We start from the raw sequence: 24195 nt of genomic DNA, 5'->3' as shown, positions 1-24195 counted from the left end.
GGTGAGATACTAACTCACATCTTATCGACAGATGCAATAAATGACGTCAAAGTTAGAATAAATAAAATATGGAAAAAAGAATGGAAAAATATTACAAGCATGTCAAAAAATTTATATTTTTCTTTACATCAAGAACTTCCTCCGCCACCTGAATACATATTTAAATATAACCTGCCAAAGCAAGATATTTCTACTATCGTCAGATTAAAAACTCGACACGGGAAATATGAGGCACATCTGCAAAAATTAGAAATAAATAATTCATCAGTATGTTTTTGTGATAATGTTTCGATTAGAGATTTAAACCATATTTTCTTGGAATGCAAAATTAACGAGAGATATATAAATAAATTATATTACAATTTACGACAAACACAAGTTCATTTTCCAATTAGTATAGAATATCTACTAAGTTGTCATAAAATGGAAATATTTAAATTACTCATAAACTACTTGAAAGAAACAAATATAATCATTTAAGTGAAATACGTATAAATATAACAAAACTAATAAATTGAGGTAAAAATAAAATAAAAATCTGTGGCTAACGGACTCGCATCCAAGCCATTTTTTCTCACACACACACACATATATTTACTTTATTTGTCCTGGGCAGGACACATAGCCAGAATGATATATGAGCGATGGACAAAAAGGTTATTGGAATGGAGACCAAGAGAAACGTCGGTCGACCGCCTACTAAGTGGACTGACAATTTAAGAAGGATAAATAAAAACTGGACGTTGGACAGGGGCGGCTTGTCCTATGAGGCAGGTGAGGCAGTGCCTCACCGGTATATCAATCGACTATTTACTTTATTTCGTTGTTTTATAATCAGTTATTTAAATATAATTTAGCTTTTTGAAATTTTAAAGACGATTAAATTATCGAAATATAAAAGTACTTGTGTAATTGCGACCAAAAATCTTACATGTTCTTACTCTTACAAAAGGGAAATGTATTTATAAATAATTTGCGTCTAATCAATATAATACCCGTCTAAGTATTATCCCTTAACCTAAGAACATAGGTCCGTCGCGTTTATGATGTTATCATCGACTAAATGTATTCGTTCCCACACAACCAAAATTCCCTTACTGCTAATCTTCCCATTTTCATGGTTTAATTAGCTTTCAAGGGAACTAGCCTATTAGTAATAAAAATTGGGTCAAAGGGCTCTACTTTGTTATTTTTATGTCTTAAAAATAAACAGAAACTGCTCACTTAAACTACCCCTCGATTGGATACGCCCACCCATCTGTGCATTAAAGCCTCGCCGACAACCGCTCGTTTCGTGTTTGTAAATACTAATAATTAAAAAAATGATATACAGGGAATTTAAAATATAAGGTATTTAAACTATTTACAATCCTACATACGAATGGATTATTATATTTCAGAAGTTTATGGATATGCATTTAAAACAGTGTTCATTTTAAATCATTATTCATCATCACCTAAAATATTGTTCTGAAGCTATTTCTTTGTGGCATTTATGTAATTTATTATTCTAAATGAGAAATAAGATTATACATTTTAACTTAAAAAATTATTTTATTAACGTTTCCACTTCCACATCGAACGTTTACATACAAAAGTAGTTTTTCTATGGATGCTATACAATGTGCAACTTCTCTCACTACTTACATACATTCAAAACGAACAATTTCTCAGACTGTGAGATAAGTCGGCCATTGCAGTGAGGAATATTTTTCTCACGGGTTCCATACGTAGAATCGCGGTTTCCATGGTAACATGCACAATACAAACACAAATATGTCAAATAAAATCTTACCAGGAATTACCTTTCAAAATTGTTCAAATATAACTGGTAACTATAATTTTAAATCAATAAAAGTATATAAATATTAAGAATATTAAATACTTACATATGTGTATAATATGTATTTTATTTCAATTTTGGCATATAATCTACATCAAAGCACCTAAATTATTTAATTTTGAAGTTTGAACTCTTGACAAAAACGCATCCATAGAAAAAGTACAGGGTACAACAAGTGAGAAAACGACATATTTCTCCCTCGCTTGATTGAAACAAACTTCTGCGCTCGTGAGAAATATGTCTTTCTTCTCTCTTGTTGTACAATATACTATTTTAAGTGTTTCAAAAATGTTGTATGATGTGGTTCTGTTTTTTTTGTAAAATTTTTTTGAACATACTTATTCAAATCAGAGTGAGCAAAAGATTTAAGCGAATAATATTGCAACATGATTCCCAGAGCCTTAGCTCATTCCCCATATCTTCCACGTTCCACGATTTTTGAAAAAACGCACACTCTTGTTATGTAGAATTTGAAGTTTTCAATATGGAATTGGAATTAAAAATAACTCTCTGCACTGAGGCTGAAAGCATTTGAGTCGATCGCATTTACTGAAAAAGTTTTAGAGAACTAATCGACAGCAAATATTTCTTGAGGATTTTTTGCCCGGAATTCTTTGTGGGGATATTTTGAATAAAAAATTTTTGTAGATTATTTGTCCGGGATTTTTTGTGTGGATTTTTTGTCCCGGGATTATTTGTCCGGGGAATTTTGTGGGGATTTTTTGTCCGGGGATTATTTGTCTGGGTATTTCTTGTCCAGCGATAATTTGTGAGGATTTTTTGTCCGGGATTATTGGTCCTAGCGTTATGACGTCACAAAATCTACCTTCTGGCCATTAAAGAGAAGCTAACCATATTAATAAAATCCCTCAGGTGTAGTGTGCCTCACCACCTTATACTATCACGAGCCGCCCCTGACGTTGGACGAAAGCTTCGCAAGATAGACGGGGAAACTTCGCAAGTAGTAAACGATACGAGGAATATAGAAGTACCTGGAAAGATAATAAGACTCGTGGAAATGACAATGGAAGAATAAAAGGCATCCGTATTAACGCAGGAAGGAACAACAGAAGAATTCGAATACAATGCAGTAGTAAGACAAGGAGATGGGCTGTCAACTACGCTCTTTAACATAACTTTAGACGCCATAATTAAGACGTGCAAACTCAGTGGGACTATCACCAACAATTCAATCAAGATAGAAGCATATGCTGATGATCTAGCGATGCTGGAAAAACACGAGGAAGAGGCATATTTTCAGCAGTTTTGAGGCTGATTGTGATGAATGATGATGATAAATTTGAAATTGACTTGAGTCGTTTGAAGTTTTTTTTTGAAAAAAACTTTGTAGTTGATATGATCATATAGCATTACAAATATTACAATGTTAAACAGCATTAAAAGTATTACGAAAATTATTATTAAAATATATTATTAAAATATATATTATATATATTATTAAAATTTTATCTGGTATTTCTGAAAACACCTTATCTTCAGTAAAATGTAATAATTGTATAATTTTTTATAATAATGAAAATTATCTTTACCATAAAAGCGGATATAAAGCTGTAAATTGACGCTTGAGCTGTAAAGCCGTTTAGATTTTATGGTTGGTCAAAAAGAAAAACGTGAAATTCCTATTTCAATAGATCTGGTTGTAAACCTAATAGCGAGATCCTTTTCAGCACATCATAATAAAAGGAGCATTTAATTTATTATGTAGAAAGTCGCAAAATTCTTTATAGTGGTAGACGAATTAATCCACAGGATAAGCGTATAACGCTCAATAATTTTCTTTAATTAATATTATTTTTACCAGATAATGTGTCTTTTGTTCTAAGTGCTATTATTGTCTAGTACAAAAATAGGTTAAATCGGTTGTAGTCATTCACACCTCAGATATTTTTCAAAATATCGCAAGAAAGTTTTAAAACTAGAATTTAAATAAACTTCAGCTGAAAAAATTTTAGACTTTATCAAAGCACGCGAAGTGTGGAGAACAACAAAATCCCTAAAAACGGATAAAAAGGAAATACAGCACCGCGGATTAACTGAGAATATGACATGGGGCAGCACTATGTCATTATAGAACCAAAATCTTTATATTATCTTTAAATGTGATATTGTGACAGAGTAGGTATCGTGGGATCCAAGGTGGATGATATGAACTAGCTTTTAGCTCAGACTGCGCGCCACTGCGCGGCTTAATAACAGGTCCTCGAAAAGGAGTTTGCGTCATCAGGCGTTAGCAAAGTGGCACATGCTATATCTTAACGCTTAAAGCTTAAAAAATAATGGCCCTTGGGTGACAGTGCACAACTTTTTGTTGGAGAGAACCCGGTGAGATATGGTAGTTCTGATTTAATTATTAGAAACTCATTTTCAAAACAATGGAGAACGAAAAAATCGCTAAGAACGAAAATAAAGGAAAAAGCTGGTATCAACCTAATACCACCAAAAGTTTGAAACGATGATTACCAAAATAAATTAACCGAAGCTCGTCCACAATTACTTAATAAAGATAATGACCAGTCTTTCCAGTTAGAGACATTATATTATAGAAGAGGATGACATAATATGACCAATAAAAGTGCAAAAAATCTTAATGATAACCAACTTCTAGAACTACAAGTCTTGAACTTTTAAAGTATAAACCGGAGTCGCTACTACAACTACTTACTTGCGTGTTTAGTTGCTTTTCGAAAGGTAAAGAACTGCCACACACATGGAACACAGCCTTAGTATTAAACTATATCATAAGAAAGTGCTGCAGCTATAAAGGTTTAAGTGCAACAAAACTCTGTTTCTAGACACTGTTTCTACAGCAAGATTATAAAAGTAAGAATAGAGAAATAATTTACGCATGAGGAGGGGCGAAGTGGGGCGTACAGGAAGGTATTGTACTGATTGTACATATTGAATATCTTCTGATTGTTTACCACTTAAATGGTTAGCGTACAAAGGTGTCATCTACTTTGATGACCATGAACAAAAACGACCTAATATTAACGTTTTCTGCCGCAAAACATAGTACAAAGGACAAAAAAGATGATCTTCGGATATGGTGATCTAGAAACTGATTTGTAATTGAGCGTAATAAAACGTGAACAATTTTCAAATAAAAATTTTATATACCGGGTGTCCACTTATATTTTCCCCTATTTTAACTGCCTATAACTTCTAAACGGCTCAAGATAAAAATATGCGGTTTTCACTGAAATGTTTTATTTTAGTAAAAGTTTTGTCTGAATGGATTGAGTTTTTTATATCGCTTTCAAATACAAAATAAAATATGGCGGATTTTTTAAAAAAACGTTGTTGACTTTTTTTTAATGGAACACCCAGTATATTCTTTTGTAAGTTGAAAGAAAGGTCATTCACCTATCTAGCGATATAAAGTTTTTCAAAATCGGTTGTCAAATCACTGAGTAATTAATTTTTAAAATGAGAGGTGCAACGTGGATATCACATACCTAAATAACATAACTAACCAAGTTACGTGATTTCCACATTGCATCTCTCATTTTAAAAATTAATTGCTCAGTCATTTGACAACCGATTTTAAAAATTTTTATATCGCTAGATAGATAAATTACCGTTTTTTAAGTTTTTAGGTAAGTGACCATTTTTTATATCGCATTTAAATAAAAAATGGCGAATTTTTGAAAAAAATACGTTGTTGACTTTTTTTATTATAACACCCAGTATATTTTTTTGTATATTGAAGAAACGGTCATTTACCTATCCAGCGATATAAATTTTTTTAAAATCGGTTGCCAAATTACTAAGCAATTAATTTTTAAAAATGAGAGATGCAATGTGGAAATCACATAACATAATATCATTTTGCTCAGTTATGTTATTTAAGTATGTGATATCCACGTTGCACCCCTCAATTTAAAAATTAATTACTCAGTGATTTGACAACCGATTTTGAATAACTTTATATCGCTGGATGGGTGAATGACCTTTCTTTCAATTTACAAAAAAATATACTGGGTGTTCCATTAAAAAAATTCAACAACGTTTTTTTCAAAAATCCGCCATTTTTTATTTCGTATTTGAAAGCGATATAAAAAATTCAATCCATTCAGACAAAACTTTTACTAAAATAAAACATATCAGCGAAAACCGCATATTTCTATCTTGAGCCGTTTAGAAGTTATAGGCAGTTAAAATGGGGGAAAATATAAGTGGACACCCGGTATTATGTATCTGAAAGTCTACATTGATAAAAAAAAATCAGATTTATTTCTGTTAAGAAGAACAGTATTCTACGAACCGTTCGCTACGCTAGCTGCTGAGCTGGGTGCTCAGTGCACTAAGTCAACATAGTGTTGTTTACCATCAGCACGCAGTTAGTAACTGTGAGGTAAAAACACCCAAGTTTACATGGCGCTTTTTACCTCTTAAATTATTTGAACATAGTGTTCTATTTTTTGGTAATTTCGTTTTCATTAGTACAAAGTGTAATATACCTCTAGAAAGCTCTTCGAGAGCTGAGTGAGTTAAAGGAAAAAAAGAAGACAACACCATGTCGACATAGTGTAGTTTACCTCCGAGTTCCAGACATATACCATAAAATATTTACCTGTCAGTTAAAGGTGTTATCACTAATCTTGGCGTATTTCCCAAATATTCATAAGAATATCTAAACTCAGCGTCACAAATATTGGCAAAACAGTCCTTTCTTGGCTCATCCCATTTATGTCTCAGTTGGCTTTGCCACTGAAATGCTTGTGCGTTCTCGACTTTCATCACAATCATTTTCGCCACGACATCTCTAGAATGCACATCTATCGTACATATAGTCATAATTTTCTGTCGTTCACCTGGTGTTAAATCTCCCAGTAGAAGAGTAATTAAAGCATTCAGCTGGTTGATCTGTTTTCTTTGATAGTCTTTTAAAGCACTTTCGTAGCCTTCTTCTAATCTGGCAAAGGCTAAGTTTACTTCGGTTGTCCACCAAATCTGAGTACCTAGAACATTAACATGAGAGTGAAAATTAACCTATTAAATATTACAAAAAAGCGGCTAAGTAGACACGTAGGCAGTAATACGCTAACATGTAAGACCAATAGAAAACCGCTTAAAATGAAAAAATATAGATGACAAATTGCGTACAATGCTGAAATTTGAGAAAAATGCACAAAATTCCAGCCTAAAAGCAGTCCGAATGTTTGATACTGCCTTTCATCGAAAATTCGAACAAAAAAAAAATAAAATAAGTCTCAATAAAAAGATACCAACACATGGAATTGTTAGAAAACAATGTGATCCAATCACAAGTTGTTTTGTTTCCTGATCAGTGCACCTCCAAATAAAGTGCAATGCGATACGTCAAAATTGCCGATATTGAACTAGAAAAGAAGTTCCTGCAGATCATGCGCAATATCTTGAAGAAGTTTGTTTGGATAGAAATTGTGTAAGATAGTATAGATTCCTTTTTCATTGATCCCAATTTCAATGGCAATAATTATTATTTTGGTACTGCTCCGAAATAATGTCATGTAATGTTGGTAGGTCCAAAATAATTAATAACGTGCTACTAAAATCATAATGCTGGAATTCTTTATACGTTTACTAAATGAGGATATAAATTTCTCAAGTAAACCGACAAATCTCAGCTAATTTGATGTGGTTTCAGTAGTAAGATAGAGTATCATCCCATTGCCAAATTAACGTTCGGCGGTATCTCAATTGTATATTTATTGATGTATACAAGTATACAAGTTGATGGATACGAAGGCCAAAACCGATTGAATCGCCAGCACTATCACCTGATCTAACGTTATTTATAAGATTTCTTTTTATCCCTTTCAGACCTGTACATTACATTAGTACATTAATGTACATTAAGTAGTTTAGGTAATCCTATCGACTTAAATATATATTAAAAATTGTACAAATCAGTATATTTGCTAATCTAAGCAACTGTTCAACTGTCAGATAGACATACATAAAAAGTATATACATACATGTCACTTTTCTCTGCAAATACATTACAACATAATTTTTTGTAGTCAAATTAATTCAGGTTAAGAGATTATGTCAAAAGTCATCATCATCATCATTATTTGGCTCTACAGCTCTATGTGAGTTTTGGCCGCGTTTACGATTTCCCTCCATTGTTGCCGGTTCTGAGCAGCTATTTCCCATTGCTGTACTCCCATTTAGCATAGATCACTGGCTACTGCGTCTTTCTATCACTTTCTTAGGCTACTAACCGACCTTTTACCATCGGGCCTTTCCCAGAATGTGGCATTCAGAAGTATTTTGTCACTCGATCTTAGCACGTGGCCCGCCCATCTTATTCGGTTTGCTTTAATGTAGCGTACTATATTTTCATCTCCATATACTGTCTGGAGTTCATCATTGTGTCTTCTTCTCCATTCTCCTGTTGGATTATTTCAAAAGAAATATATACAAAGCTAAACCGCTCGACTTGGGTGACTTTGCGATTGCCTTGACATGGCTGAGATGTTGAGTAGGATTTGAAGAAACTTCTATTTAAGATTAGCATCTTACCAAGATCTTCGCGCAAACATTTTGATCATCTTCTATAATACAATTGTAAAATTGCACTAGAGATATAATATACAAAAAAGAGATTGTGCGAGAGAGAGAAAGAGAGAGATGGTAAGATAAATAAAGATTTATCTGGTTATCCGGTTCGTTTCGGCCAAAATATGTACTGTAATAATTTCAATTTTTGTGGACTAGATCATAGAATATGGTTGAAAATAATTGGAAAAGATAATCAAATGTTATACAGAAAATAGCATAATCAAGTTGAGAAAAATGCGTACCTATATAACCGTTATTCTTCTCACGGTATTCAGATAAGTACACAAGTATACATATTTCACTGAACTGTTTCTTTTTGAGTATTCGTTCACGAAGAGTAGTCAAAAAACACATCTATTCTATATGGAACTCGGCATCATAGTACGTTCTTTAAAGGTAAAATATTGCAAAACCTTTAAATTTTAAAGAACCGCTTGGATTGACATGAAATTTGGCATACACATAGCTAACAAGTCAAAGAAAAAAAAAAGTGATATTGTGCCGATTTGTGCTTTTGCCCTAGGGGTGACTTTCACCCCCTTTTGGGGGTGAAAAATATATGTTCAAAATAAATCCGGAAATGGATAAAATGACTAATGCTAAGCAACTTTTGTTCTATAAAGTTTTTGCGCCAAGTTAATACTTTTCGAGTTATTTGCGAGTGAACATGTTAATTTTTCTACAAAATAACCACGTTTTCAGACGGTTTTTCGCAAATAACTCAAAAAGTAAGTATTTGGTCGAAAAAATATTCTAATCAAAAATATAGCACGTAAAGAAGTAAATAAGATGGTGTATATTTTAGGTCACTATACTTAGTAAAAGCAGAGTTATAGCTAATGAAACATACGTTCATATTCGTCAAATTTCAAATCGAATATTTTAACGTGCCATAACCAAAAAACGAAGCACTTTATTGGGGAAATCTCGTTTTAACTTTTTTAAAGTGTTTAAAACGTGCTAATTTTTGTTTTAAAAAAAAATTAGCATCAAAAGTAAACAAGTTACGCTCAAAATAAAATTGATCCCTTTTTTTTGGTAAGAAATCGGGAAAATCACTTCCTAATTAGCATTTCAAATGAACTTAATTGTTACCACTTCACAAGTTTTTTACTCGCGTATGTATTGTTCATATGATCTGTAAGTTTCATCGGTTCAAAGTCCTTATTTTGAAAGAGCTGTAGTTAAAAGGGCTTAAACGAGTCACTTATCACGAGTGTATGCAAATTTAGAAACACCGAATTTTAACCAATTTTTGTCTTACAGAAAAACAAAAACATACAAAATATTCAGAAATGTAAAGCCGACTTTTTTTATTGTTTAAGATTTTTGGTATCTCTAATAATTTTTAAGTCATTTTGAAACAAAAGCATTTTTTTCGAAATTAAAATTTTTAAAAATTTTACTTTAAAACCAAGAAATTTACAGATTATATAAACACAACATACAAGTCGGAAAAATGAAAGAATACCCATGAACTATCACATCAATCACTTATTTTTTGTTTGCTATCTTTTTCCGTAACAAACGTTTGTTATTTATAGAAAAAGACAGCAAATACGAAATAAGTGATTGAAGTGATCGCTCATGGGTATTCTTTCATTTTTCCGACTGTAAGTAAAGTAACTTGTGAAGCGGTAATTATTAATTTCATTTAATTTGCTAATTCTTGGGTGATATTCCTGATTTTTTTTTTGCCAAAACAAAAGGGACCAACTTTATTTTGAGTGTAACTTGCTTACATTTGATGCTAGAAATTTTTTTATAAAAACAGAAATAATGCTGTTTTAAACACTTTAACAAGTTGTAATGTGTTTTCCCCAAGAATGCTTCATTATTTGGATATTTCACACTGAATTATTCTATTTGGAATTTTTCGAATATGAATCTATTTTTCCTTAGCTATAACTCTGTTTTGCTAGGTATAGAGACCTAATATATACACCGTTTTTTTTTCACTTTTTTATAGGCTATAGGTTTGCTAAGAATATTTTTTCGACAAAATGCTTACATTTTGAGTTATTTGCGAAAAACCGTGTAAAAACGTGGTTATTTTGTTGAAAAATGAACTATTCACTTGCAAATAACTCGAAAAGTATTGATTTGGTGAAAAAACTCTATAGAACAAAAGTTGCTTAAAATTAGTCAGTTTATCCATTTCGTGACTTATCTTTTTTCACCACCGAGATGGGGCGAAACTCACCCCCAGGGCAAAAGCACACATCGAAACCATATCACTTTTTTTCTTTGACATGTTAGCTATGCGTATGCCAAATTTCATGTCAATCCAAGCGGTTCTTTAAAATTTACAGCAAAAACCGTGAAAGAATGTACTATCAGAGCGTTTTGCGGTATTTTAGCATGTAGTACTAGTAGCTAGTATTAGGAGAGAGAACTATTCGTACCAAAGAATCGTGTTTTCTTCCAGAATCAAAACTATAGAGCTATTCGCACGTACGTTGCCTTCAAGAGGAGAAATCAGATAGAGTTATCGTTTGCAAGGTCTAAGAAATTGTCTTTACTTACCTAAGTATGGATAAAACTAGGTACAAGGAATTATTATTCAGTACTGACCAGTAATTATTTAAAAGTAAATTATCGAATGATACAGCGAAAAATATAAGAGTATTTTTCGTCTGTGAAAAATTGAACAATTCATATTTTGCTATTTTAGATTATAAAATCTAAACTTATTTCTTACCGCAAAGAGCTGGCTGTGCAGGATAATCATTAATCCATAATTCTCGTGGTTTCTCATCGTAAGTTATTACGCACTCACTAAACTGTTGGTGAAGTGTTGCTCGCATAACATCTATCACTCTGTTTAACCATATTTCCACCTTTCCCGTGCAATCGCACATGGTTACAAAGGGTACAATCTCCTCGTTTTCTTTAGACTTCATTGCTTTTGCACGTTTTGAACCTACTAATAACGCAGAAAAATAAGATTAACAAAACAAACATCAAGAAAGGTTAGAAAATTAGGTGAAACATCAACACCATTAAACGTTAGAATACGTGAACATCAGTCTTATATCCAAAATAGAGAATTTGATAGATCTCAAATATGCCTACACGCATGGGATAATGAACATAGAGTTCAGTAGAGAGATTCAAGTATAGTCCTGAAAGAAACAGATAGTAAAATGAGAAAAATCAAAGAAGCGGCTTTAATTATGCTAAATGAAACCAATTGTGTCGCAAATTCCTCGGTAGAATGCAGTAGGATGTGGTTGCCCATACTAAAAGAGGAAATCAAAAGAAAGAAAATACCAGGATTAGTAAGTCAATAACATATCGAGTTAGTACATATTTTATATTTTAGTATTGTGTATGTATCTATGTATTATTAATATTATTTATAATTTAAAATAATATATTGTACATATTAAGGTCAGAATTTGGTATTAGTTTTGAGAGTAAACTAAAGTGAGATTAATACTTACGATGTCGGGATAGTATCATGAGGTTTTTTCCTGGTTTTCCCTCGTGATTTACTATGGAATATCTAACACGAGAATTTTACTGTCACCATTGCATGTGGTTGTCTTTTTAAAGACAGATCATATGTTATGATTTTTTGTGACGGATATTCTTGAGTTGGGGTTGATTTCATGTAATCGAATGAACTATTTTTAATAAAGTCGTCCCAGGAACGCGACTCATACATATTGGCAATATCATTTTCAAGTCTTCTACTTTAAAATGTATAATACATGTCTGAATTGCCGATATAAATGAGTCAGCTTATATAAATTATTATAAGAATTTTTTTACTAAGCAACAACATTTTTGTTTAATTCATATTTTTTATATTTTGACAACGACACCCGATTTGGGCGTCGAAACGTTAATAAAATCATTTTTTTAGTAAAATGGTGGCTTATTTCCCATCAAAACTAGTTAATTGCAAAAAATGCCACAAGAAAATAGCTTCAGAACAACAATAAAAAACAAAAACGGAATATTCTCGACGTTTTTATTTCAATGATCAATAAATTATTTTGAAGGGCTAAAATGTCAAATTATATAAAAGTTCTGCTTATATCGTATTTTGTTGCCATTGTGACCCATTGTAATCCGTTGTGACCCACATGTGCACCATTCTTAAATAGCATTTTAGAGAAATGCACCAGGACAAAATACAGGCTTAACAGTTCTTTTTTAATATTTTCATTTGCAAAATAACAAAATTTTAAACGGATTTTTGTACTGGTGGTTCATATCCATCAGGTCTGTCAACTTTAGAACAAGCTTCACCAGTGGAGTCACTAGTACCACCTTTGCCTCCATCACCGTTCAATTCCAACAACTTTGAGAGTTCAAAACGAGGCTTCTTCAAGTAGTGTATTTCAGCCAACTTCACGGCTAACTTACTAGCCATAATCGAAGGATTGTCAAGGTGTTAGTGGTGTTGCTGACTAGATACTATATACTCCATAAGCATTTAAGTTGTGTGTGCTTAACGGAAAAGTACACTTGCCGGTAGAGTATACAAATCTCTCTGCAGATATTGTGTCAATGTGAAGACCTCACAAGACTGTGGTATCTAAAACTCGGAGAGGAAAACCAGAAGCATCAGTTATATAAAGAAAATCTCAAAACTATTGAACCTCGTTAAGAGGTTATGGCTGGTTAAGTAGATTTAACTGACAAAGATAAGCACAATATATCTTTAATAGGTCGCAGTGTATCAGATACCAAAGCTTATGATCTTAAGCAAGAAAAAGATAACAGAATGTCAACTCTACATCAACCAAACCCCTGTAAAAACAGGCACTACAACTACCTTGGCACCATAATAAATGAAGAATGGACCAACAACCAAGAGATAAGAGCGAGCATCGGAAAAGCTAGATCAATCTTCAACCGTATGTGGCCTTTTTCAAGAGCCCCAACCTTTCTCTTGGTATAAAAGTAAGAATGCTGAGATGCTACGTCTTCTCTGTTCTTTTTTATGGTGTTGAATCATGGACCTTGAACGAAGATGTGTGACAAAAACTGGCTGGAAGCATTTGAGATGTGGCTGTATCGAAGAATTATTAAAATGCCATGGACTGATCGGGTCACAAATGAGGAGGTCCTTAGAAGAATGGGGAAGAACCGAGAAGTACTAATCACCATCAAATCTCGAAAGTTGGAATACTTTGGACACATTATGGGAAATGAATCCAGATGACCTCCTACAAGCCATCTTGCAAGGAAAAATATTTGGAAAGCGAGGTCCAGGAAGAAGAACATCCTGGATAAAGAACCACAGAACCTGGTTCAACAAAACATCTGTGCAGCGTTTCCGCGTTGCTGCAGATAAAGTGAAGATTGCCATGATGATCGCCAACATTCGTCACGGACAGGCACATCAAAAAGAAGAAGTATCAGATACCAAGCTTGAGCATGTTGATCAAATGATTTACCTGGGATATCAGTTAAAATGTAACATATCGGAGAGGACCACAAAAAATTGAGTGGTGGATGCTAAAAGATGAGAAAGAAGGTCTATTCAGGGAAAGAATAGTAGAAAAAATATAAATATACCAATTTACATAGAAGTGGTTTTACTTCTTGTTAGACTTTTTTAAATATATGGTATACAGCCAACCTAGGGAACTTCCCTTTTAGTTTAGAAAAAATATGTTGGAACATGAAAGGAAGCCCTAACACAATTTGGAGAAAAATGGCCATTATTATTATAGAGATGGGGAAAACGTCAGGAAAGAAATTTGAGGATAAAGAGACTTGGTGGTGGTAAAATGAAGTACTAGGAAAAATAAAAGAGAAGGGAAAATTATATAAAAAGTGACAAGAAACCAGATCGGACTTAGATCTTCAAAAACATATGGTCGCCAAAAAGTAAGCGAAAGTAGCGGTAGCAAAGGCTAAAGCAGAAGCGTATTCAAACCTATACGATCAACTTGATACCAGGGAAGGCGAAGCAAAGATATATAAAATAGCCAAACAGAGAACAAAGAATGCAAGAGATTTTAATCAGATTAGATGTGCCCGAGATGAAAATAATAAAATACTAATTCACGAAAAGGATGTCAAAAAGAGATAAAGAAAGTATTTTGACAGTTTATTAAATGAAGAATTTAACAGACAGCATGTGGAGTTAATGGAGACAGTAGCAGCAATGGTTACCAGAATAACAAACGAGGAAGTGGCTCAAGCGCTTCAAAAAATAACGAAAGGAAAAGCAGTCGGACCAGATGATAATCCTAGGGAAGTATGGAAAGCATTGGGAGAGATAGGAATAAGTTGTCTAGCAGGTCTATTTAATAGAATTATGGAAGTTGAACAAATGCCAGACGAACGGAGAAGCGGAGAAGCAGTATATTAGTACCTATCTACAAAAAAAAAGGATGCATACAACAATTTACAAACTACAGGGCTATAAAACTACTTAGCCACCCCATGAAAATATGGGAGAGAGTAATTGATAGGCAGATACGTGAAGAGACCGAAATATCCGAGAATCAATTTGGCTTTATGCTGGGCAGATCAACAACAGATGCAATTTTCATTGTAAGACAACTGATGGAAAAATACAGGAATAAAGAGGCCAACGCTCATATGGTATTCATTGATCTTGAGAAAGCATATAATAGAGTTCCTCGAGAGATACTTTGGTGGGCACTCAATAAGTAAGGAGTCCCTGGCGAATTTGTAAAGATTGTGAGAGATGTGTATGAGGGAGTAAAGACTAGTGTTAGGACAGGTGTGGGAGAGACTTATAAATTTCCGGTGAAAGTAGGATTGCACCAAGGCTCGGTGCTTAGTCCTTATTTATTCTCATTAGTTTTGGACCAGATAACAGCTAAACTACAGGGTAGCATTTTATGGTGCCTAATGTATGCTCATGATGTAGTGTTAATAACAAATAGTGAAAGAGACTTAGAACAGAAACTGGAACAGTGGAGACAAGCTCTGGAGGAAAAAGGTTTACAACTTAGTAGGACAAAAACAGAGTATTTGGAATGTTCATTTAAAGATGGAGTTACTACAAATAAAATGGTATCTTTGGATGGTGAAATGATTGTGAAAAGCAATAGTTTTAGTTTCCTAGGATCGGTATTACAGAGTAATGGAGAAATAGGTGGAGATGCATGCAGTAGAATTAGGGATGAATGGATGAAGTGGAATGAAGCGAGTGATGTATTGTGTGACAGAAAAATCCCAATAAAGCTCAAGGGAAAATTCTATAAAACAGCCATAAGACCGGCTATGATGTACGGAACTAAATGTTGGGCAGTGAAAAAGAAAGAGGAACAACGAATGCATGTGGCGGAAATGAGAATGCTTAGATGCATTAGTGGAGTGACAAGGAAGGATAAAATTCGAAATGAGTATATTAGGGGAAGTCTAGGTGTGGCACCGATTGATGCCAAAATGAGAGACCATAGGTTAGGATAGTTTGGTCATGTTCAACATCGAGACGTTAATCACCCAATACGAAGAATAGGTGAAGTGCAGATTCCTGGAAAGGAGTAGGAGAGGAAGACCAAAGAACACCTGTGGGGAGATGATAAGGCAGGACATGTTGGTAAAGGGGATTCACATTGATATGACCCAAGATAGAATTGTGTGGAGAAATGCAATTAGGGAAGCCGACCCCACATAGGGATAAGTCAAAGAGAATGATGATCAGTTAAATTGTAGCGCAGAGAGTCACGGTGAAATTAGATCCAGTATAGAGTAGGTCAAAGCCGCTTTTAGAAGGATGTCCAAGGTCATATGTAACAGAGACCTAAAATTGGCATTGCAGATCCGTCTACTTCGCTGCTACGTGTTTTCGGTCTTATTTTATGGTGTCCTGTCTTGGAATGTGAATAAAAGTGACCTGAATCGCCTTGAAGCTTTCGAAATATGGTGCTATAGGAGAATTTTAAAAGTATCTTGGGTGAAGAAAACTCCACAATACTAGAACGTCTCAGAAAGACTGAAATTATAAACAGCATCAAGAAAAGAAAGTTGGAGTACTTCGGACATGTAATGAGAGGTCCCAAATATAGCTTGTAAACAGTAAGATATTAATTACAAAAAAATACTCCGCACAAACCTAACGGAAATTTTGGAAAAAATCGTAGATAAAATAAATATATTTACTCGTGATAATCCAAAATATACAAGTTCCAAAATAATCCAAAATAAACAAATAAATCCCTAAATATGATTGTCGACTGGAAACATTACTAAATAAAACTGTCCTAAAAAATGTTATACCATAAAAATACCTGTGGAAAAGAAAAGGATTATAAAAATTTTTGTTTTTCATTTTATAAATCACATTAATTTTTATGTCCCCGAAGGCAAAGTTCCAAAATGTAAATAGATGTTGATGGGAATATGTTGAATTTTTAACACTGGCCCGCAGGAGCACTCCGGTAATATCCCAGTGATACTGAAACATTTTATTTCTGTGATTTAATGACAGACATAATATTATTATGTCTTGAGTTCCCCCAAAACAAGAGTTCATAAACAATTCTAGAATAAATATAGGCGCAATAAAAATTGAATATACATGTTTGATTTCGAAATGTTTTTTAAGTTACCAACCACAAATTTTAAATAATTAATTGGACCTAAGAGAGTAAACAAATTAGCAAAAAAATGTAAAAAAAGTTATCTAAAGTTTTATGAGAAAACATTGTAGGTGGTGATATAATGCACAAAATAAAAATAAATTAAACATACAAAAAGTTCCGGGTTGGAGGTTTAGTTATTTATGAAACAGTTCGTGAAGTATGCTTTTTGCGAACGCACGCGATGTTTAGATACATCGCGTAAGTTCGCAAAAAGTACTTCACGCACAGTTTTATACAATATTTTATCTACGATAAACACGTAAAAGAACTGTAACTCTTCGTCACTGGAATTCATTTCTATTCTACAATTTTTAGAACTTTGACGTTTAAAAATTCAAACTTATTTCAAACCACAAAACTGTCAAAACTTTTGTTGTAATTTATTGCTCACATGTCATTTATTTATTTTTGTTTATCGGCGAAATTTGGCATGGCATCAAAAATTACAAATAAGGAAGTTCTACATATAGCCCAATAAATGACTGTTTTGGAGTGTAATTTTAAGGGGCAACTCCGAATTGCATGAAAATTTGGATTTAGGTTCTACTTACCCTCCATTTCAAAGCTGAATTTGTGCCGTTGGTTGCTTTTACTTGGGGGGTGACATTTAACCCTTCTCGGGGATGAAAAACGCGTGTTTAAAATAAGGCCGGAAATGGATAAATTTACTTATTTTATGCACCTTTTGTTTTTTACGTAAGTCAATACTTTTCGAATTTTTCGCGATTTAAAATGTTGATTTTTCGACAAAAAAACTACGTTTTCAGACCGTTTTTCCCAAATAACTCAAAAAGTAAATTTTTTTAGCAAAAGTGTAGCCTATAAAAAACGAAAAAAATGGTGTACCAGTAAAGTCTACAGTTGAGTAGAAGCAAAGTTGTAGCTCATGAAAAATACGTTCTTATTCGTCTAATTCCAAATCGAATAATTCAACGCGAAATCACCGAATATAGAAGCGTTTTTCGGAAAACCTTATTAACATTTTTAAAGTATCGAAAAAAGCTTATTATTTGTTTTTTACAAAAGTTTGTAGCATCAAAAATAAACGAGTTACACTGAAAAAAAAAGTTGGCCCCTTTTTTCTTGGTAAAAAAAAATCGTGAAAACCTCACTCTATTTAGCAGCCTAAATGAAATTAATCGTTTGACTTTACCATCTATTTTAACTGTATATGTATTGTTTATATGATCTGTAAGTTTGATTGGTTTGAAGTGCTTATTTTTGAAAACATTTGGTTTTAGATTAAAAAAAAATTTTCTAAAAATTTTTGAAAAATTTCATTTTTTCAAAATAACTTAAAAGTATTAGTGATAAGAAATATCTTAAAGAGTAAAAAAATGTAGGTTTTGCTATTATAAATATGCTAGTTTCATTTTGTTTCTCGGTAAGATAAAAATTGGTTAAGATAGGGCTGTTCAAAATTTGCATAAACTCGTGATTAGTGACCCATTCAAGCTTTCTCAATTATAACCCTTTCAAAAATAAACACTTTAAACGGGTGAGACTGACAGATCATATAAAAAATAGATAGGTAAGTAAATTGTTTGTTAAGCGGTAGCGATTAATTTCATTTGGGGAGCTAAACACGGCGAGATAATCATGATTTTTTACAAAAAAAAGAGGGCCAACTTTATTTTGAGCGTAACTCGCTTAATTTTAATGCTAAAACTTTTGTTAACAATTAAAACAAAGCTTTTTATAAACACTTTAAAAAAGTTTAAATGGGGTTTTCCCAAAAAGTGCTTAATTTTTCTCGGTGATTTCACCTTGAAATGTTCGATTTGGAATTAGACGAATAAGAACGTATTTTTCATGAGCTACAACTTTGTTTTTATTTGATTTATAGACTTTACTGATACACTATTTTTTGGGTTTTTTATAAGCTACACTTTTGTTAAGGATACTTTTTTCGATAAAATATTTACTTTTTGAGTTATTTGCGAAAGACCGTCTGAAAACGTAGTTTTTTGTCGAATAATCAACATTTTCAATGGCAAATAACTCGAAAAGTATTGACTTACGTAAAAAACTCTATAGAAAAAAAGTTGACTAAAATCAGTCAATTTATTCATTTCCGGTCTTATCTTATACGGAACGTATGTTTTTTCACTCCCCCCCCCCCCCCCGCCCAAGTAAAAGCAACCAACGGCAAAATTTCAAGTTTGAAGTGGAGGGTAATTAGAACCTAAATCCAAATTTTCATGCAATTCGGAGTTGCCCCTGAAAATTACACGGTATCGCCGAATTTCCCGTTCATTTACTGGGCTAATAATATAGAAATCTACAGCTTTTATTGTATTTAATATGCAACTTTCAATATTTTTAACATAAACTCAAAATAACTGATAAACATAAAATTCAATGTTGATGAAACTTAGTGAAAATACTCAAAAGTGTTTTTCTAAAAGACATTCCTTTTTCACAGAAAAACTTCACGATATTTTTTTCCTTCTACTAGGGTTCATTTTCCGTTAAAATAAATAGTTTTGAATATCATAAAACGTCGTGGTTCTTATAAATAACTCAAATGAGCGGTATATACAGAGTGTGTTTTATGTATGGAAACCCTTAATTATCTCGAAAATAGCTTGCACAATTTTTATAGATATTGGTGGGTAAAGGTTTTACAATGGGACCAAAATTATAGCGGTAATTACATTGTTGTTACATCTTCCGTTTTTCTGGAAATCTAATGAACTTTCTTATTTCAAATGGAACATCCTGCATATTTTTTGAGGTTTGAAGTCCTTAATCCATACTGATTATTTTTCATATTATATTCCCTATACCCAAATGCCATAAATCCGGAGTAATTGCTACATTTATTTTAAAAACAAATTATAAAAATAAATTTTTCCTGCCCGAGTAGACATTATTTGAGGTTCTTTGGATCATTAGAACTAAACAAAGACTTTTGTAATTTTTCTCTTAAGTAAATCGCTTCCGAGTTATAATCAATTTAAAACTGAAAAAAAAATCGAAAATTGACGATTTTCAATGTTCAATAACAGAAATAAAAGATTTTTGGAACTACGAAGTGCCTAAATTCAATTTCAAACCTTATTTTATCAGCAACCGATAAGTATTTTGGGATTATTTCATTTTAAAACATAGTTGTTAATGTAGCCCGATTGCCCGTCCTCCCATATGCGCTTCATTAACAATTAAAAACAATGTATATATAACACCGGTTTATAGCGTCCTGCGCCTTCCGGTTCCTATTCTCCAGCCGCGTCGATCTGTCCAATCTCCTGGTCAGAGATCTCTCTCAGACATGGCTTTCTGGATTCCACTTATCCAGGTTGTTTTCGGTCTGCCCCTTTTCCTTCTTTCCGGGGGTTGCCATTCCATTATTAGCTTTGGGAGTCGATGTTCCTCCATTCTTTGTACATGGTCATACCAACAAAGTTGTTTTTGTTGGACTTCTTCAATTATGTTTGTTTTTCTATTCATAACATCTCGTACCCGTTCATTCGTTATATGTGAGACTCTGGAGATGCAGGCCGATCTTCGCCAGAAGTCCATTTCCAGTGCAAGCAACTTCTGTTCTGTTCGCTTATTCAGTTGCCAGGTTTCACATCCATACAGTACCACGCTTTTAAAGATGCAATTATAAAGCTGTGTTTTCTTTTCTTATGATATGGTTTTTGACCAAAGTAGCGAGTTCAAAGCTCCTATTACCTTCTTTCCTTTCATAATTCTTTCCTCTATTTCGAATTCTGTCCTTCCACTTTGTTGGATTCTCGTTCCAAGGTATACATAATCAGAGCTTGGCTCGATAACCATATCATCCTCTAGATGTAACTCACTTTTCTGTCCTCCTATACACATATATTTGGTTTTCTTCATATTAACGTATAGGCCCTATTTTTTGTATTCTCGAAACAGCCGGTTTGTCATAAATATTAGATCATCTTTATCCTGGGCAATCACCACCTGATCGTCAGCAAAATGCAGTGTGTATAATGTTGAGTCGTCGTTTAGCTGTATCCCCATTCCAGAACACGATTTGCGCCACTTATGCAAGACCTCATTTATATAGATTTTAAACAGTGTTGGCGATAAGCTGCATCCCTGTCGTAGTCCCTTATTCACCATGAAGCTATTGGATAATCTGCTGTTGATTTTTATGTTTGCTTGGATATTGTTATAGAATTGTTGCACTGCTTTTATTAAAGTTATATTAATAGGGGATTTTTCCAGGACTTGCCATAATTTACAAAGTGGTACGGTATCATATGCCTTAGTTAGATCAACGAATAGTAGATGTATTTCTCTGTCTCTGGCTACTTTTTTTTCATTGAGTTGGTTGAGCGTGAAGATGTGGTCGATACAGGATCTTCCTGCTCGGAATCCTGCTTGTTGTTCGATCTCTATACACAATGAATGATACAAAAAACAATGTTTTAGAATAAAACGTGCCAAAATTTTTTTAGATAGAAGATAGAAGAAGATTTAAGCTTGAATTTGGGTAGGTATTTCGTATCTTCACAAATTATATTTTTTATTTGTAGTTTTGAACCTTAAAAATCGCCATTTTTCTTTTTTTTTCAGTTTTAAATTGTTTATAACTCGGAAACGATTAACTTTAGAGAAAAATTACATAAGACCTTTTTTGTTTCGAATGATTTAAAGAACCTAAAATAATGTCTACTCGGGCAGAAAAAATTGATTTTTATAATTGGTTTAAAATGGTATTTTAAAATAAATGTGCCAATAACTCCGAAATGGAGTTATTGGCATTCAGGTATAGGGGAGGTAATATTAAAAATAATTAGTATATATTAAGGATTTCAAAAAAAATATATTCAGGGTTTCTCATTAGAAATAAGAAAGTTTATTAGACTTTCGTAAAAACGGAAGATCTTTTTGGATGTGATATTTTTCTAGTGAGATAATTAACTAGTTTTGATGGGAGATAAGTCACAATTTTACTAAAAAAATGACTTTATTAATGTTTCGACGTCCAAATCGGATGCCGTTGTCAAAATACAAAAAATATTAATGAATTAAACAAAAATGTTTTGGCTTAGTAAAAAATTCTTCTAATAATTGATTTATATAATCTGACTCCTTTATATCAGCAATTCAAACATATACATATTATACATTTTAAAGTAGAAGACTTTAAAATGAAATTGCCAATATTTATGAGTTGCTTTCCTGGGACGACTTTACCGAAAGATAGTTCATTCGATTACATGAAATCAACCCCAACGCAAGAATATCCGTCACAAAAAAGCATAACATGTGATCTGTCTTTAAAAAGACAACCACATGCAACGGTGACAGTAAAATTCTCGTGTTAGAGATTCCATAGTAAATCACGAGGGAAAACCAGGAAAAAAACTCAAAACATTAACGTTAAAAAAGATAAATCATTAAATCCTTATATGATAGAGCCAAAATTACTTCTTGTTCTAACAAAAATTCATTCTTAGAAGAAAAACAATTGTTAACATCTGTTTTATTAAAAAACTATTATTCTTTATCGTTTATAAATCAGGAATTGTCAAGATTGGATCGAATGGAACAGAACAACTTAGAACGGGATCCTATAGCATTCACAAAAAATAATACGAGGAAAATATCAATACCACATACAAAAGGACTATCCAAGAAACTTAAAACAATAGGAAATAAATTCAACATTTCTACAACATTCAAAACAACAAACACGTTGAGATCTTTTTTTGGCCTTCGGGCTCATGTGCCCATTCAGCCAGCAGGAAATGTGTAACTAAACTAACTACACTATAATTCTGGAAATTAAAAGAAGAACTACAATAGGAGGAGGAACTAGGATTACTTTTCACACCTAGGGGTACGTTGAAACCTAACAGTGAACATGAAAGGACAAAGAATTGTATTTATAAAATACCTTGTGAATGCGAACAATTTTATTTAGGTGAAACATCAAGACCATTAAGCGTTAGAATAAGTGAACATTAGTCTTATATTAAAAATAGAGAATTTGATAGATCTCAAATATGTCAACACGCATGGGATAATGAACATAGAGTTCAGTGGAGAGATTCAAGTATCCTGTATTCAAGTATCAAGTCCTGAAAAAGAAACATATAGTAAAAAGAGAAAAATCAAAGAAGCGGCTCTAATTATGCTAAATACAACCAATTGTGTCGCAAATTCCTCGGTAGAATTCAGTAGGATGTGGTAAAAGTCAATAGAAAGCCACGGTTAGTAAGTCAATAACATATCGAGTTAGTACATATTTTATATTTTATGTATTATTAATATTATTTATAATTTAAAATAACATATGTACATATTAAGGTCAGAATTTGGTATTAGTTTTGAGAGTAAACTAAATTAAGACCTAAAACTTACGATTTCGGGGTAGAATCACGAGGTCTTTTCCTGGTTTTCCCTCGTGATTTACTATGGAATCTCTAATACGAGAAATTTACTGTCACTGTTGCATGTGGTTGTCTTTTTAAAGACAGATAACATGTTATGCTTTTTTTGTGACGGATATTCTTGAGTTGGGGTTGATTTCATGCAATCGAATGAACTATCTTTCGGTAAAGTCGCCCAGGCACGCAACTCATAAATATTGGCAATATCATTTTAAAGTCTATCATTCTACTTTAAAATGTACAATATATGTCTGAATTGCCGATATAAATGAGTCAGGTTAAATAAATTATTAGAAGAATTTTTTACTAAGCAACAACATTTTTGTTTAATTCATTAATATTTTTTGTATTTTGACAACGGCATCCGATTTGCACGTCGAAAAGTTAATAAAATCATTTTTCTAGCAAAATTGTGACTTATTTTCCATCAAAACTAGCTAATTACAGAAATCCCACAAGAAAATAGCTTCAGAACAACATTTTCAAGATAAGTAAAGAAAAAAATTAAAAAATAAGGGCATATAACATCGGTTTTTTCGTGCTAAATATTTTCCTGATTTTTCTGAAATGTGTTGAGCTGGAGCATACCATAACCCTCAACTGTAGTTATAAACAAATTTCCGGGAGTATTTCTATAAAAATCTTTATTACCAACCTAAAGGATTAAGATTTCGGCTCATTATAACCAACTTATTGGACTAAATTTAGAAGTAAACTTTTGATATTGAATTTCTCAGAATATATTTTCATCTAGTTTGTGTCGAATAAATTCTTTCATTGAAAAATTTTATTGCACTACTTAGATATGCAGAGTGGGCTT

General features: G+C 32.8%; 1 protein-coding gene across 1 annotated transcript in view; it reads right to left on the bottom strand.

Moving 5' to 3' along the window:
- LOC114326404 (dynein beta chain, ciliary-like) overlaps nt 1-24195 on the bottom strand; it is a 328677-nt gene that overhangs the window by 164024 nt on the left and 140458 nt on the right. The window contains exons 12-13 of the mRNA XM_028274767.2: nt 11115-11339; nt 6438-6825 (exon numbers count right to left, since the gene is read on the bottom strand). Of these exons, the coding sequence (XP_028130568.2) occupies nt 6438-6825; nt 11115-11339 (613 nt within the window). The remainder of the gene's footprint in view (nt 1-6437; nt 6826-11114; nt 11340-24195) is intronic.

Source organism: Diabrotica virgifera, chromosome 4 (assembly GCF_917563875.1).
Source record: "Diabrotica virgifera virgifera chromosome 4, PGI_DIABVI_V3a".
Classification (NCBI taxonomy): domain Eukaryota; kingdom Metazoa; phylum Arthropoda; class Insecta; order Coleoptera; family Chrysomelidae; genus Diabrotica; species Diabrotica virgifera.
The sequence above is the reverse complement of the archived record's forward strand: the minus strand, read 5'-3'. Positions and strand labels throughout refer to the sequence as shown.